The 17,789-nt window shown below is 43.9% G+C and overlaps 1 protein-coding gene across 1 annotated transcript in view; it reads left to right on the top strand.

Moving 5' to 3' along the window:
• The window catches only part of LOC128745999 (uncharacterized), a 189,411-nt gene extending 175,401 nt beyond the window's left edge, over window positions 1-14,010 (top strand). The window contains exon 3 of the mRNA XM_053843057.1: window positions 12,930-14,010. Within this exon, the coding sequence (XP_053699032.1) occupies window positions 12,930-14,010 (1,081 nt within the window). The remainder of the gene's footprint in view (window positions 1-12,929) is intronic.
• Window positions 14,011-17,789: the final 3,779 nt, after the last annotated feature.

The raw sequence follows: 17,789 nt of genomic DNA, 5'->3' as shown, positions 1-17,789 counted from the left end.
CCCGTTCTGTTTACGCTTCTCATTTATAAAACACCAGAAGCGTTTCGGGTTTCGCGTTAGATTAGATTGCGTACGTAGTGTGTATCTTGAGTAGAGAAGTCGATTGTAAGTTCTGTAATTATTACTGGCAAGAACGAATTCCCGCTTTGTTAGGGGACCGCGTCGATTAGTGTAATTGCGAGACCGGGGACGAGATGAAGGCACAAATGATCTAAAATGCTGTGTTAAAGTGTTCGAAAAAACATCCACTGCGGTGTTAATATCGATTGCACCGTTTAGCAGATTGTTCCAGTCAATAGCTGAGAGGGATTCTTGAAGCCCAGCGAAATCACTTTTGGAGAAGTTGAACTCTCTCACATCGTGTGACTCCTCAAAATCTACCTGGTGAGGACATGTCAGGGATACTAATAGCGGTGGGTGTTGCGCATCAATATCAACAAGTGGTTCGTATGCTTCAAAGCAATTACAATACGACGAGGCTTCTGCGTTTACGAAAACAAGATCCAGTGTTCGATCACGACAATTTCTGACTGTAGAGAGCTGAAGCAAGTTTAGCAAGGACATGCCGTCAAGCAGTGTTATGCTCGATCTTGGGAAGGATGATTCAGCGGGATCGGGAATCGCGTGACCAATCGGTGTACTTTTCCAAACAAGGCCAGGTTGATTGTAGTCACCAAATAGTAGATGGACTGCGTTGTGGTCTAACGAGCTTGTAACGAGAAGTGCAGAATCGATGTGTTTCTGGATTACGCTAGCGTCAGAAGAGAAGTCTGGTGGTAGGTATACAACACCTACACAGATATTTGTATCACAATAATTAATGTTCACCCACAATTGCTCGAGTTCAAAGCTAACGCCGGATTATTGTTTTGAGGACAGCTTATTTGACACAGCGATGAGGACACCTCCGCCACGTTTTTTTCCACTACCAGAGGGATCCCGATCGTTGCGGTAAACACTATACATTGGTCCAAACAATTGAAGTGATGTGATTTCGTCATTCAGCCAGGTTTCAGTCAGGATGATAACATCATGCTCAGCATCAGATACCGCGACGAACAGGTCATCAATCTTCGTACGTAAACCTCTGACGTTTTGGTAGAATAAACTAAGCTGTCTGCTAGTGGCTGGTGGGCTTGACGATGTTTGACGACCAGCCAAAATTGGATGCTGAACTACGGTGACTGGAGCAAGCGGGTCGCCTTCGTCGGATGACCTCCCGGTTGCCGCTGCGTTGGTATTTGGACCACTGCTGTCATCAACGATGATGTAGTCAGGCATGTTGCGATTATCGGCAGGCTGTAAGTGTGGGTCGACATGAGGGCGCGCAGTATCTCGTATAGCTTCGGAAGGACAAATACCCTTCTTGGCTTTACCTGACGAAGACGATTCGGCACTTCCAATATGTACTATTTGGTGCTGTGACGCGGTGGTGGATGGGTGAAATTCGCTGGCATAATTAAAGATGTGTAGAGCAGACAACTGCAAATAAGGTTCACTTTGAAGGTGCGCAGTATCTTGATTAACTTCGGGAGGACATATACCCTCCTTGGCTTTACCTGAGGAAAATAAAGTGACGCCGGTGATCTTTATTTGACGCTGGGTCACAGTGGCAGATGAGGAAGCTACGGTGCTGTCATTAGTACGGTCCAAATTATCCGCGCTGTGGATATCTCTACTGTAGTTGGGCAAATCGGCAAACTGGAAGCAAGGACCATTTTGAAGGTGTGCAGCATCTCGTGTAACTTCGGGAGGACATATACCCTCCTTGGCTTTACCTGACTAAGGTGGCATGTCCTCATCTTGTTTCCGGTGGAGATTAACAGTTCTAATTGTATGAGCCGCTTTGATCCCGTAGGTGTTGACAGTCATAGTAGAAGGCGGACTGACAGGATTGCCACTGTTTCCTCGTCGTCGTTTCGGCGTACTCTGCAGACCAGTCGAACGAGTAACATTAGGCCACGGGATCGTGGTAGCGTACGGCGTGTTAGCATTCGGTTTGGCATCAACTTTCGCTGTTAGGGCAGTTAAAGCTGTATGTAACTTATCGATATCGTCTCTCATCGATTGTATTGCTTTTGGCATAAACGATGAACATTTCCCATCAAAATCAGTTAACAACGCTCGAAAATGACCACTCGAGAATAGTTCAGCGCACGGATCACACATCCAGAATACGTTATTGCCACCAATGCCCAACGCCTCTCGTACAGGATCGTCAACTTTCGCATGACATGGAAAGTAGCACCACAGAATCCTTGGCATACTATACGGTCAGAAGCAGTGACCGTCTTCTTGCAACGGTGACAAGCCATGATATTCGCAACAGGTATGAAATTTGCAATGCAATCCAAATTGAATGCGCCTAACGATATACTTCCGTACGGACTGATGAACCAACGATAGCTTGTATCCGACAGTGGGAGCAGCAGCCGTATGGAGGCTGAATGCGAATGAGTGATAGTTCGTCCCGGACAATAACAACACCACTTGCTCTTCGAACCGGACTAGAAAAATTGTTATTTTGCGGCAGATTTGCGTTTACAGCACAAGACTCGATAACGTCGATGCAGCTGTTGTCGATGTAAAACGGTGAAACACAAATCGGTAAATGACTGCACACACTGCACAAAGAAAATTGATAAAATAGTACACGATACACAGCAGCGAAACACACTTGACAATGTAAACAATGTAGAAGCTGTTGTGCTTTTTAAATTAATTTTAACACCGATCAGTACACCGCCGCCTCGCTGGCATTGGCTGGTGGCAGAGTTTCGGTCGCAACGATTCTTCTTCTTCTTCAGCAGCATAGAGCCGGGGTGGCTCGTGCTGTTTCAAGCACTCGTCTCCATTCAACTCGGTCTTGGGCCACTCGTCGCCAATTTCCTAGTCGTCTCAGAAGTCGCAAATCGCTTTCGACCTGGTCGAGCCATCGTGCACGTTGGGCCCCCCTGTTCCTGGTGCCGGTGGGGTTGTTGAAGAGGACCGTTTTCGTCGCACTGTCGTCCGGCATCCTTACGACGTGTCCGGCCCACCGTAGCCTGCTAACTTTCGCTAGATGTACGATGGGAATCTCCCCAAGCAGTGCCTGTAGCTCGTGATTCATACGCCTCCGCCACTCTCCGCTTTCAGTTTGTACTCCGCCAAATATCGTCCGCAGCACTTTCCGCTCAAACACGGCAAGGGCGCGTATGTCCTCCGTAAGCAGCGTCACGGCTTCAAGTCCATAAAGAACTACCGGTCTAATAATGGTTTTGTACATTGTTAGCTTCGTGCGGCGGCGTATGCTTCCTGATCGTAGCGTTTTACGAAGGGCAAAGTAGGCCCGATTTCCCGCTTGGATGCGCCGCTGGATCTCCTTACTAGTGTTGTTGTCCGCGGTCACCAGCGATCCCAAATACACGAACTCTTCTACCACTTCTAGTTCGTCGCCGTCAACGGTTACCGTCCGTGGGAGGCGCGCATTTGTTTCCTTTGAGCCTCTTCCTTTCATGTATTTGGTCTTCGACGCATTTATTTTTAGCCCAATTCTCCTAGACTCCGCTTTCAGTCTGGCGTAGATTGCCTCCGCCGTCGCAAAGTTCCTGGCTATGATATCGAAGTCATCTGCAAAGCCTAGAAGTTGGCTACTCTTGGTAAAAATCGTGCCTCTCGTTTCAATGCCCGCTCGTCGGATCACCCCCTCAAGAGCAATGTTGAACAGCATGCAGGATAGACCGTCACCTTGTCTCAACCCTCGTCGCGTCTCGAAGGGACTCGAGAGTGTCCCAGAGATGCGTACGAAACACATCACTCGATCCAATGTAGCTCTGATCAGTCGCGTCAGTTTGTCCGGAAAACCGTATTCGTGCATTATCTGCCATAGCTTGTCTCGATCGACTGTATCGTATGCTGCTTTGAAATCGATAAAGATGTGATGCGTGGGCACGTTGTACTCCCGACATTTCTGCAAGATCTGTCGGATAGTAAACATTTGGTCCGTAGTTGCGCGAGCCCCCATGAAACCCGCCTGATAATTCCCTACGAAACCTTGTGCTATCGGTGACAGCCGGCGTAACAGGATCTGGGAGAGTACCTTGTAGCCGGCGTTTACCAGTGTTATACCACGATAGTTGTAGCAGTCTAGCCGATCACCCTTTTTGTAGATGGGACAAACCACTCCTTCCATCCATTCCTCCGGTAGCTTTTCCTCCTCCCAAATCCTCGAAATAACCCAGTGTAGAGCCTTTGCTAGCGTTTCCCCGCCATGTTTATAAAGCTCTGCCGGTAGGCGGTCCTTCCCAGCGGCTTTATTGGTCTTCAGCAACCTGATTTCTCGTTTGACTTCTTGGAGATCAGGTGCTAGGACATCACTATCTTCCATGGGCGCTCCTAGGTTAATTTCCGTTCCGCCTCCTTCTGCGACTTCGCCATTGAGGTGTTCATCGAAGAACTGCTTCCACCTGTCGACCACCTCGCGCTCGTTTGTAATTAGATTCCCTCCCTCGTCCCTACACATGTCAGGTTTCGGTGTGTAGCCCTTCCGAGTTTGGTTCACCTTCTCATAGAACTTGCGCGTGTCATTAGCTCGGAATAGTTGTTCTAATTCTTCACGATCTCTGTCCTCCTTTTGGCGCTTTTTTCTCCTCAGGATCGTCGTCAACTGGTTCCTAGCTCGTCGGTACTTGGCCAGGTTCTCTCTAGTGGCAATACTTAGATAATTTTTCCAAGCGTTTTTTTTCTCCTCCACCGCTTGTTGGCATTCCCCATCAAACCAATCATTTTGTGTACTCCGAGGCTCAATACCTAGTGCCGCGGTAGCGGCCTCTCCGATGGCCGAGCGTATTCTGCCCCAACCGTCTTCGAGGTTTGAAGCACCTAACTCCTCGGAAGAAGGCAGTGCCTCATTCAGTACTCGCGCGTAGTTCTCGGCAGCTTGTGGGTTATCTAGCTGCCTGATGTTCAGCCGAGGAGGGCGGCTTTGACGTGTCCGGTATACGGTGGACAGCTTTGAGCGCACATGTACTGCTACTAGGTAATGGTCAGAATCAATATCCGCACCCCGACGGGAGCGTACGTTCGTGATGTTAGAGAAGAACCGGCCCTCTATGAGAACGTGGTCAATTTGGTTCATTGTACGTTGGTCAGGTGATCTCCAGGTGGCTTTGTGGATATCCTTGCGCGGGAAAAAGGTACTTCGGATCACCAGGCCTCGGGAAGCTGCGAAGTTTATACATCGTTGGCCGTTATCGTTTGTGTCGGTGTGCAGGCTATGGGGTCCTACCACCGGTCTATACATTTCTTCCCTACCGACCTGGGCGTTCATATCCCCGATGACGATCTTGATGTCCCGTGACGAGCAGCTGTCGTACGTGGCCTCCAGCCTCGCGTAGAACGCTTCTTTCTCATCGTCGGGTCTACCTTCGTGCGGGCAGTGCACGTTAATGATGCTATAATTGAAGAAACGGCCCTTTATCCTCAATACACACATTCTCTCGTTGATCGCCTTCCAATCTATCACGCGATCCTGCATTCCGCCCAGCACTACAAAGCCCGTTCCCAGTTCGTTGGTAGCGCCACCGCTCTGGTAAAACTGGGCCTTTCCGCCACGTATCTTCCATACCTTCTCTCCTTTGCGACAGATTTCCTGCAGAGCTACGATGCCGAGTTTGCGGGGTTCCAGCTGTTCAATCAGCACCCGCTCGCAACCTGCGAAATTTAGCGATCTGCAGTTCCGAGTCCCGAGTCTCCATTCGTCGTCCTTATTTCGTCGCCTAGGTCGATGCCGAATATTCCGCTCCGAATATGCTTGAATGTTGTTAGTTTGTGTTGTTTAGGTGTGTAGCCGTACTGGGGCAACACAACCGAGTCTCGTGATGGGGCTGCCATCTTATAGTGCCGAGACTCACTACCTCCTTCCCGGTTAGTATACGACCTTAGTTTCCACCGGGGTTGGTTACCCGATCTCCGCTAAGGTTGCTCGTATTCCGGCTGGTACCACGAGGAGGTCGGGATCGGAGTTGCTGGATAAGAGGCTAACGACCACTATGGGGTCTATATTCCGCATTATCTAGCCGTTTACCAACCTCCCGGTCGCAACGATATAGCATGTAATTATTGGTAAGCTCCGAATCAAGAATATCTTTCTTCAGCCAAGTTTCAGTAAAAACTATAACATCATAATCGCACGAAGCGAGAGCCAGAAACAAATCATTAGTTTTGGTTCGTAGGCCCCTTGTGTTTTGATAGAAAATTGTCAATGAACGAACGGTGCGAGGGTCGGATGTGTGGCTATCAGCTGATACGATTTTGGTCTGTTGTCGAGTCATTTATTAAAACGATGTCACTGCGTGGAGTCATCGGTCGGGATAGTGTGCGTGAAAAAAGTTCAGTGCGGTCATATGGTGGCAGCAGTGGCAGTCTTTGTTTATAGCGATTGGATTTTACCCGGCGTGGATGGGAATCGAAAGAACGTGCGTGTACTAGCAGCTTGCTGAAAACCAAACGGCCGGAAGATTATTCCTTTCTGCCAGGTCGATCTGGACAAAGCTAAATCTTTTAAATCCATCTCGACACCAGCTTTGAAAGAAACAAACGTGAGTTCCTCCAGTGTTTTGCCTTTTGGAACCAGCTTAACCACGTCCACTGTCTTGTCTGTGTTGAGGTTGTTTCTCACAAGTTTTTCGATCTGATTTACCGTTGCTTGAGGATCAAACCCGGATAAATATAACCAAAACAGCTTCTCTTTTTTAGCCGCAGCCAGTGGGATAACATCATCAGGCTGAATATCTCTTGTACCTTCTGTGGCATTATCCCGCTGCTGTGACGGTTCGTCAGAAATTATCAATCGTGGTCGTTTGCGTGAATTGGTCGTTATTGGAATTCGAGGAGTGGTGGGCAGCGGAGTTCGCTGGAGAATTGTGTTTATTTTCGTGGTGTTGAGTGCAATTTCTTTGCGCAGCTCATCAAGCACTTTGTTTTGATCATCAGCCATTGCCTGCATAGCGTTGTTAGTAGACGATATGGCTTGACGAAAGCGAGCGTTGGCCATCATTTTCGAACAGGCATGGCACATCCAAAACAACTGTGAACTACTGGCGATAGCATCCCGTGTTTCAGCAGTTATACGGGCACACTTCAGATGAAAAGAAGATTTACAGAAGCCATTGCAAACGATTTCGTCAGCTTCTACTAGATCGCCGGCACAACCACAACAAATAGACTCCATTGCCTTTTCTGCTCGTTCGCTATTCATTAGAAAAGCAATGTAGTTTAATGCGGATTTTTCACTTATAACTCCTTAAAAGTGTTGTACTCTAATAGATACCGATGAAGCGATGAAAGAAGCGTTTGATACGTTATGCTCAGCACAAATTAAATCCGGGAAAAAGCAGAAAAACGTAGAATTAGCACAGATAGAAAACAACAACTAGTCAATTGCCTACCTCACACACACATTGTCCATCATCATGTGTAAAACTCATGCGTTTTTCCGACAACAGATTGAGCAAAAAATTATTCATAACCGGTGAGAGACCCTGCAAGTGAAGTTTCTCGGTCAAAACTTCTACAGAGACAGAATGAAAGGCCCCTTTAATGTCCAAAAAGACGGATGCCATTTGCTTCTTCTGAGCGTAGGCGAGTTGAATCTCAGTAGACAGCAACGCTAAGCAATCGTTTGTTCCTTTGCCCCTGCGGAAGCCAAATTGGGTATTTGAAAGTAAGCCATTCTCTTTGACCCAGTTATCTAGGCGAAGGAGGATCATTTTCTCCATTAACTTTCGGATACAGGAAAGCATCGCAATCGGCCTATAAAAATTATGATCGGAGGCTGGTTTCCCGGGTTTCTGAATGGCGATTACTTTCACCTGCCTCCAGTCTTTCGGAACAATATTCAGCTCGAGAAACTTATTGAATAGGTTCAACAAGCGTCTTTTGGCAGGGTCAGGCAGATTCTTCAACAAGTTGGATTTGATTCTGTCTAACCCTGGAGCAGTATTGTTGCAAGAAAGGAGAGCTATAGAAAATTCTACCATTGTAAACGGAGGTCCATTTGCAATCGAAGGGGACGCGTCGCGAACAGATGTCTGAGCCGGGACAGAGTCCGGACAGACCTTCTTGGCAAAGTCGAGAATCCATCGGCTAGAGTACTCCGCACTTTCGTTTGTAACGTTACGGCCCTGCATGCGTCGAGCGGTGCTCCAAAGAGTGCTCATCGCTGTTTCTTTCGACAAACCGCTCACGAACCGGCGCCAATATCCGCGTTTTTTCGCTTTCATCAAACTCCTCATCTGTCTCTCAAGTACCTCGTACTTCCTAAGCAGATCTATCGAACCTTGTTTTCGAAAGTCCTTATACGCCACGGTCACGGACTTTTGCGCGTACAGTTCCGAGCACTCTTTGTCCCACCAAATGGTGGAAGACCGCCGGTTGAACGTTTTCCCGGGTATCGGTTTCGTCTGAGCCTGAGTCGCGGCGTCGAGGATCAAGCCAGTAATAAAGTCGTATTCTTCCTCTGGAGGAAGTTCATCGCGCGATTCGATGTTTTCTGAGATTACGGCCACGTAGCGTTTCCAATCGATATTGCGTGTGAGGTCATATGTAACATTGATTGAATGCACGGGCGGGTAGCCATTAGTAATTGATATAAGGATTGGCAGATGATCACTACCGTGGGGATCATTGATTACCTTCCACTTGCAATCTAACGCTAGTGATGTTGAACAGATAGATCCAGTACGCTGGCGCAGGTATACGTGTCGCTTCCCCAGTGTTTAGAAGTGCCATATCGAAGTCGTCAATCAGGTTATTAATTAGGGAGGATCGGTTGTCGTCGTATAACGACCCCCATTGAGTGCAATGGGAATTGAAATCTCCCAGAATTAGCAAGGGTGCGGGAAGCATTTCTGCAATATCAGAAAGTTGTTTCTGCTCAATCCGTACCGATGGAGGACCGACGGAGTTTGATCCCAAATTTTGCAACCCTGGACACCTGCTTCGGATTTTTTTCACCGCTTTTCTTCGAGTTTGATGTATTTTCCATTCCGCTCGGGGATATCTTAAAGCTTATCACGGCAACTCACAGTTTATTCGGTCTCACCTTTGTTGTCTCGGTTACGTCTTAAAACTGTCAGGTCTTTGCCAATTTGTAAAATGTTCAAAGGTTTCGTTTTGGGCCGGAAGAAAACAATAAACGGCCCCTTCGAGTCATCCGGATAAGCCTTAATCCGTTGAGCAATCTGTAGATCCGAGGCTGGGAGGCCGGACGTGGCTAGGGGACCAGACGAGACTGGAGGACTGAGCGGTAAGTTCAAAAGAGGTTAACTAGGCGGTGAAATATCTAGCTCATCTATTTCCTCCCCATCCGTTCCAACGTCGATGAACATCGCGACGTTGAGGTTTTCCATTTTAGCGGGAGCAATAAGCTCTACCGCTCATGTACTTTAAAAACCGGGATGAAGGGGGGGGGGGTCAATTTAACGGAAAAGCAATTTATCAAATAAACAAAAGAAAAAAAATTTAAAAAAAATTATAAATATATACGGAATCCAATACTTCACCAAACGCAATCCAAGCCGACTGGTAGGTGAGTTGATCTCTTCCTGACTAAGTGACGCTGAGCGCAAACAATACAGCAGGACCGACTGATGTCGATCGATGCTTCTGCTGCGTCCTGGTTACCACGTGTTCGGGGCAGCACACAATGAAAATTACTATGCCGCTTGTCGGGCTGTGCTATATCGATAGCATACGATATACGGCACTGTAGCACAAAGATTCGGGAGGCAAAAAACTGCAACTTCACTTGTGTTGTGTCGAAATGAACGGCACAGCGGCAAAATTTTTATACTTTCCGGAGCGATCGCACAACAAGTGTTAACTTAACAACGGTTGTCACTCGAATGCAACTACGCCTTTCATTTGATACTAAGATCATCAAAATCGGTTCAGCCATCCCTGAGAAAAATGAGTGAGACACACATACATACACACACACAGAAAATTTTCAGTTTTCTAAACTAAGTCGAATGGTACCTATATGACATTCGGCCCGCAGGATTTTCTTTCCATTTCTGGTTTTTCGAGTGATTGCTATACCTTCACACTAGACGTGTGCGCCGGTCAGATTATCGGCGGCGGCGGCGCAAGAATCATTTTTTTCGGCGGCGACGGTGTCGCCGGCGTGACGCTGTTCATTACAATCGGCGACGGCGGCGGCGGCATGCATCGGCATGCGAGTATTTTACACCGTTGAATTACCGCATTTCGTATAAGTTTAGGCAAAATCTTTTTAAAAATCGAACTAAAATTGACAAGTAAAACAAATCTTAATAATGCTTATTTTGTGAATGATTTTTCATGACCCTTAAATCTTTGAATTATTTTTATTTGTATATTTACGAATACGCGATATGGTAGACACTAGTACCACAGAGAACAGACATCCAAGCGAAAGGTCCCCACTTGGATAAAACTTATGTCAAATTAGTTGGGAAACTATAGTGATGATGTCGCTGAAGGCGCAGAAAATTCTACACTAAACTCACAACAGCTAGCTTCTGGCGCTAGCATAACGCTTATTGTCCATATATAGTAGCGCCAGAGGAGCCAAAGGTTGTCAGTGTGCAAATCAAAAGAATCATTTAGTTGGGAAACTATAGTGGTGGTGACGCTAGCATATTAGGTGATTTTAATTTGAAATTTTATCCAAGAATTACCGAAAAATTTGTTCCTGAATGGATGTCTGTTCTCCGTGCTAGTACGTAAAAGGCAGGGAAGATCGGGATACGCACCCCATCTTCCGATTTTATGCCATACATATGAACGTCCGATTGCTATAGATCGAATTTAAATTTCAGTTTTCTGCCAATCTGTTTTTTTTAATTAAGGGATATTACATGCATTGCGTATAATAGCAAAGCAAAGCAAAGCCTGGGTGCTAATTCCGTTAAATTTTACCTTCTGTTTTTATACGACAGACCTAAATTTGACCTTCTGTTTTTATACGACAGATTTCGCAACCAGCTGTTAGAATACAGGACAGTGCGGGGTCAGTGCTACGATCCTATTGACTCTAATAACCTCTCCCAGCCGCGTATAATAGACGGCGCCTAAAACTTGGCGGGTGAAATCGGCAATATTGCAAATCGAGCAAGAAGTAAAGGATGCCGCGTCTGATGCGAGCGGGTATAAGCAGCATCCAGCGCTTACGCAACTAACGCAAGCGTACGATAAGCAACCACCGATGCTGCGTCCATACATCTTGCTACCTACTTACTAGCGAGCGCACAGCCTCGAAGTGTCTTTTTGCACAACCCGCTTACAAAGCCAACAACTTGTGAGAAGCCAATAGCCCGTGCGGGCTTGCGGCATACTAGGATATATGGATTCTTATTTTGCATTTTTTTTCTTTTTTGTTCACCTTACGCCCTCACTTACACACGCGGATAAAACTGCGAGCCCTCGCGAATGATCGGTGTCAGCTGCTTGGATTGCAATGACGAGCGAGAGCAGCGACTATGGCCGATAGCTAAATACACACTCGCAAAAACTTGCCGTAGTGCATGAAAAAATAAGAGCGAGAGTCCGTAGGAGATACTCATGCCGGTGTGTTCGTTAGAACTAAAACGCGCGAGAGAGAAAATTAGACCACACCTCAGATTACAGCTTGATTCGACCCATGCACCTTCCAGCATTGGACAAAAGGAAGGAGTCACAACGACTACTTGTTAAGCGTAGCTGCTAATAACCCCCCTCCCCCACCTCTTTCTCACCTTTCCGCTCTTTCTCCTCACTCTAAAAAAAATCATTACTTTCATCTACCGTCCCTTCGTCAATTGGAAAAGAACTAGTGTTTCAAAAAATATTAACTATATATGCCTGACCTCATTTCAAGGTCAAGACAAAAACACTAGGTCTAAGGGAAAAGAAGACAAATTTTTATTTTTCAGCCATCTTTTTCCTTCTTTTTCTTTTTTCTCAAGCTGTGATTAGTTTACAAAGCTTAAAAGTTATAAAAGTCTTTGTCAAGCTTCTACCAATAAAACCAAAAAAAATTGTTTCAATACGTTGTATAGTTTCTGAGAGAAAGGTACATAAAGCTTGAAAATCGTGTTTTCAGGAGCGGCGTTTTATTCTAGCGAGATTGTTCCACGCCGCAGTGGAATGCTGATGGGTTCGATCGTTTTTCGGTCACTTTCCGTAGTCGAATCATTACAAAATTAGGATTCAAATAAACAAAAAAAGACTGCAGAATCAAAATCTGAATTAAAAATTTGACTTTTCAAAAATTTCAGTTGGACGCATCTAAATTAAAGGTACATGACACGAATGAATTCACGAAACGTGTTCACTATGTGCTATCAACATTTTGACCCGCATTTTTGTCAATGTTGGGCTATATCGTCGGCGTGGGTAAATGGCTTCGGCGGCGTGGGAAAAAGGACCCAGGCGACGCGCCGGTTCTAAATCATCGGCGGCGGCGGCGCGTGCAAAAGTGTCGGCGGTGGAGGCGTGGCGCGGCGCGGCGGCGCACACCTCTACTTTACACTATATAGTTATATAGTAGAAAGGCAAAACGTAATGAAGTAGTTTGCGGTTTCGTCACTATCAAGAATGACATTAGCAGCGGATCGGTTATGCTGGAGTGAGAGGGGAGCGAAGAGTGGGAGGAGAGGATCTGGGAGTTTGATATTTGATGTTTTTGATATTATTCCTACTGCAAACAGCCTCAGTGAGGGTCCCAGCTAATGTCAAAAAATCTTTATATGTGTGCGTGGTGGAATACTTCATTGTTATGCGCAAAGAAGTCCGTAGAAACCTGTTTAGTTTGAATCAACATTTTTGTTTGTTCAGTTCCAGTTACCTAACCGACCATACCTAAGTTTTGATTATTACTTTTTCTCGACCCAAGAAGCATTGTCATTCAACCGAACCTTTTTTTACAGGTCCACAGTAAGCTCTCGCCGAGAAAGCAACACAGGCCCTCCGCCATCAACAGATCATAGAGGTAGTATACATAATTTACAATTAGATATTATGGATGACATAGTACAAGCTAGAAAGGCACGTATGAAGTTATGGAACACTAGTAATGAAAAAGTATGCGAAGTTCAAACACTGGATGAAGCTGGTGCTGGTTCTAGTTCACCGATGAGGTACACCAATAGACGGTATTCGGACTTTGTCGGCACATCATTACCGCCAATACAATCATTCAGGCGCGCATCTGAAATGCCTGTTTCGCCGTCAACTCCACTACCACCAGCAACAGCGTCATCAAAAAGCACTATTGCGTCGCCAAAATCAATGCAACCTAAATCAGGAATAGTCTGTACCAATACTGATCTAATATCTCTTCTATCGTCTTTAGCTTCATCGGCAACAGAAATAAATAGATGTGGTGACAAAGATTTGCCAACTCCCCAAACTCCTCAATCATCATCATCATCATCTTCATTTAAATCTATCAAAAAAACTTTTCCAGAGCAAAAACGTGAGACAATCCAAAAAAAGAATCGGTCCAACAGTTTCGACATTTCCTTGTATCACAATATTAAGCAATTTGCAACCGGATCGGCCTCTAGCCCAGCGGAAACAAAGTCTTCTGTGGAGCCAGGTTGGTTTACTAAGAGACATCAACCGATAACTCGCCGTAAATCCCTAAAATCACCTGGTGCAACGGTTTCATTTGCAAAAGAAGCAATAGATGTACTTCGCGACAAACCTGATTCAAAACGCGAAGAAATTAAACCCAAGACAAAAGAATCTAAATCACCACTTAGTAAATTAAAATGGGACGGTAGAAGTGCTATCGTTGACGCACGCATGATAGGCCATGCAATTGAGAGCTTCATCACAGGCTCTTCGAGTTCGTCGAAAAAGTCTTCCAATTCTAAGGACGGTGGAGCCAAATTGTCAAAAAAATCATCATCTTCGAACTGGTTTGGAAAGGCAGACGATGATGACTCGAATGATGCATGCGATTCTTCTCTTTGTACAACACTCAAAGATTTGTTCGTAAAGTAATAAGATTTCATTCACAGAGATAGCATAACATTAATTGTTTACAATTGGCTTGTAAACCACAGTATTGCGAATAGAAACGAACCCACCTGATGAAACTGTAGCCTTGTAAGTATATTATCAATGTCGAATGGAAATTGTTGTGAATTTTTCTTTATGCTCACCTCCGTAACTAGTAGTTATTTCAATCAACCTAAGATAATCAAAACTCATTGTTGAAATTTCAAATGGATTACAAAGAAGAGATCTTTTCTATGGATTACAAAAAGATAAATCTCAAAAAGAAAACGATAATAAATATACCTGTGTGAAACTTAGCTAATAAGTCACATTCTGGAGACAAGGTAAACATAAAAACAACCGAGGCCGCAGTGTTTATTAATTCAACCGTCGACATCGTAAAATAAGAATCCATGAATGCAACTTAACTAATTATTATGATTTGACGTAAAACTACGTCTTACACGTGGTGAATGACCAACAGGTAAAACTATAGTTACTATATATAGTTCGGCGGATACAAAAATCGGGAGCTAAATAAACGTCAAAAGCGGAGCCAAACGTTTTTCAAAATGCGAATTGTGGGACTAATGTTAATAAACACACTTTATTTTCATAGAACTAGTCATTTTCAACACCCACTAGCGATTATTTTCCGTAAAAACCTGCACATTTCTCCATAATTTCAAATTTAATTTCAAAAATCAGGGTTGCCAATTCGCCTGGTTTTCTATCCGCCGAACTATATATATAGTAACTATAGGTAAAACCACATTAAAATAAAAATAAAAAAAACTACAAGGTATACAGTATCAGATCATTAGATCAAAGACTAATGTAAATCGCATTTCTAGCATATGTATGTTTATAAGAATCTATGAGTGCCGTTGTTCAAATGAATGTTTAAAAGAGAAGAGCGAAATATTCAGATTCAATTCTTCATTGAATGCAATGGTGACTTTGAAAATACGTGAACGGGGGTTCATAAGTACAACGCCTGCAATCATTGAGACATAGAATATTTCTTTTAAAAATCACTTGTGTGCATCATAAAGGTTGAAATAGTAATGAATGACCAGCCCACAGATTATTGTATTGAATATGATTATGCGTAGCTTGACATGTTTCAATAATCTTACTTTTAATCGCTTGTGACCTTTAAAAAGGCCATTAGTTACAAATAACATTAAAACCAAAGCACGTTCATCGTAAATATAACGTGCCATCCGAATGTCCTACTCTTTTGACATGAATGGCAACAGGCACGTAAGTTAACGGCGTCGATTCACTGTCACTTTTGCTCCGAGAAGGTTTGACTAGTTTACTTTCACAGCTTACCGCTTGTTACATAGCAGAAAATATGGCACATACGCAAAAATTTCTGTTTTATTTGTATGAGAGTCCTTATCCTCCTACCACAGGGGTGAGGAGTCTCAAACCATCCCAACAAACATTTTTGTTTAAGAGTAGCTTATTTAACCATTGTATAGCTAAAACCAATGGAATAAGCGCTTGATAAGCTACTATACAACAAAAATGTTCCTTGGAATCATAAAATAATTCAAGCCTCCATAAACCCCCACATGCCAAATTTGGTTTCATTTACTTGATTAGCTCTCGAGTTATGAGGAAATTTGTAAATTGTTTGTATGGGAGCCCCCCCTCCTGAGAGCAGGGGTCTCAATTCACCTTAGAAAAAATTCTTGCCATCTGAAACCCCCACATGCCAAATTTGGTTCCATTTGCTTGATTAGTTCTCGATTTATGAAGGAATTTGTATTCCATTAGTATGGGAGCCCCCCTTTTAGAAGGAGAAGGGGTCTCAGTACACCATCGAAAAAAATTCTACCTTCTAAAACCTCTACATGCCAAATTTGGTTCTATTTACTTGATTAGTTCTCGAGTTTTGAGGAAATTTGTGTTTCATTTGTATAGGAGCCCCCCCCCCCCTTTTACGCCGTCCATAAAATTGCTCTCTCGCCCCCTCCATAAAATTGCTGATCATTTTATCTTTCCAACGACGCAGAAATTGTTCAGTTTTGTGCAGTAGTTTAGTAGTTATTAGCATTTGAAATCTTTCATTCCAACGTTACACCACAGAGAACAGACATTCAAGCGAAAGGTCCCCACTTGGATAAAACTTATGTCAAATTAGTTGGGAAACTATAGTGATGGTGTCGCTAAAGGCGCATAAAATTCTACACTAAACTCACAACAGCTAGCTTCTGGCGCTAGCATAACGCATATAGTCCATATATACCAGCGCCAGAGGAGCCAAAGGTTGTCAGTGTGCAAATCAAAAGAATCATTTAGTTGGGAAACTATAGTGGTAGTGTCGTTAGCATATTAGGTGATTTTAATTTGAAATTTTATCCAAGAATTCCCGAAAAATTTGTTCTTGAATGGATGTCTGTTCTCTGTGGTTGCACTTCTATTTTCGTTTTCACAAAGTGCTACCTAGTCCCTGAGAGTAAACAAAGACGTAGTCCTTCGTCAAAAAACTATGTCTTACCGCACACCTGTTGTAAAATTTTACCAATTGTGGTAATACAGAAAAGCAATCATTCTAGACTAAAGCCGTGTTAATTTTTTATTTTATAATTTTTTTATAAGTTTATATTCGGATGTATGTATATATGTATAATTGTAGTTTATATATCGAAAATATCTTATTTACGATTGCGTATACTTTAGCGAATCGCTAAAAAACAAGGTAATCTCTCATTGTCACTTACGCGGAAATGAAAAAGTACCCGAGAATTGTCCTGCACTCTAACAGATGGCTGCGGAGTCTATCGGATAAAAACAGAATATCAAAATTGGAAAATGGAAAGTAGAACCAAGGCTTTGCTTCGCTTTGCCTTATGGGTAAGAACTTATTTTAGACAGATTCAATACTTCAGGGGAAATGTTAAAACAGCCCATATTTATATTTTACTAGCTGACCCGACAAACTTCGTATTGCCACAAATTAGCCTGTGTTGTACATAAATCATGAATCTCGGATGATCTTTGTCACAATCTCGAGTTTTGCAAGCCCCCCAGTGGGCGGCGCTTCCGACGGCGGGTCACCGGCAACACTCGCGACCGTCTCGTCCTGAATGATCTAGTGTTACTATAGATAGTTTTTATGGTCTTGTATTGACTAATGTTTTATGGAAGAGTCTCGAATTTCTCGAGTTCGATTAGTTTTTGAGTTTCGCAAAAATTTCTGTTTTATTTGTATGAGAGTACACAGGGGTGAGAGGTCTCTAACTATCGTAAAATAAATTCAAGACTCCAAAATCTCCCGCATGCCAAATTTGGTTCCATTTGCTTGATTAGTTCTCAAGTTATAAGGAAATTTGAATTTCATTTGTATGGGAGCTCCCCTCTTAAAAGGGGAAGGGGTTGTAATTCACCATAGAAAAAATTTCTGCCATCTAAAACTCCCACATGCCAAATTTGGTTCCATTTGATTGATTAGTTCTCGAGATAAGAGGAAATTTGCATTTCATTTGTATGGAAGCCCACCCTCTTAAAGGGGAGATGGGCCATAACTCGCTTTCTAAAGAAGAGAGGTCTCAATTCACCATAGAAAAAATCTTGCGTCCAAAACCACTTACAAGTCAAATTTGGTTCCATTTGCTTGATTAGTTCTCGAGTTATGAGGAAATTTGTTTTTCATTTGTATAGGAGCCCCCCCCCCTCTTAAAGTAGGGAAATCCATAGAAAATATACCATAGAAAATATTCTTGCCTACAAAAACACCCACATGATAAATTTGGTTCCATTTACTTGAT

Source organism: Sabethes cyaneus, chromosome 1, assembly GCF_943734655.1.
Source record: "Sabethes cyaneus chromosome 1, idSabCyanKW18_F2, whole genome shotgun sequence".
Lineage (NCBI taxonomy): Eukaryota > Metazoa > Arthropoda > Insecta > Diptera > Culicidae > Sabethes > Sabethes cyaneus.
Note: the sequence above shows the minus strand (reverse complement) of the source record. Positions and strands in the feature narration are given on the sequence as shown.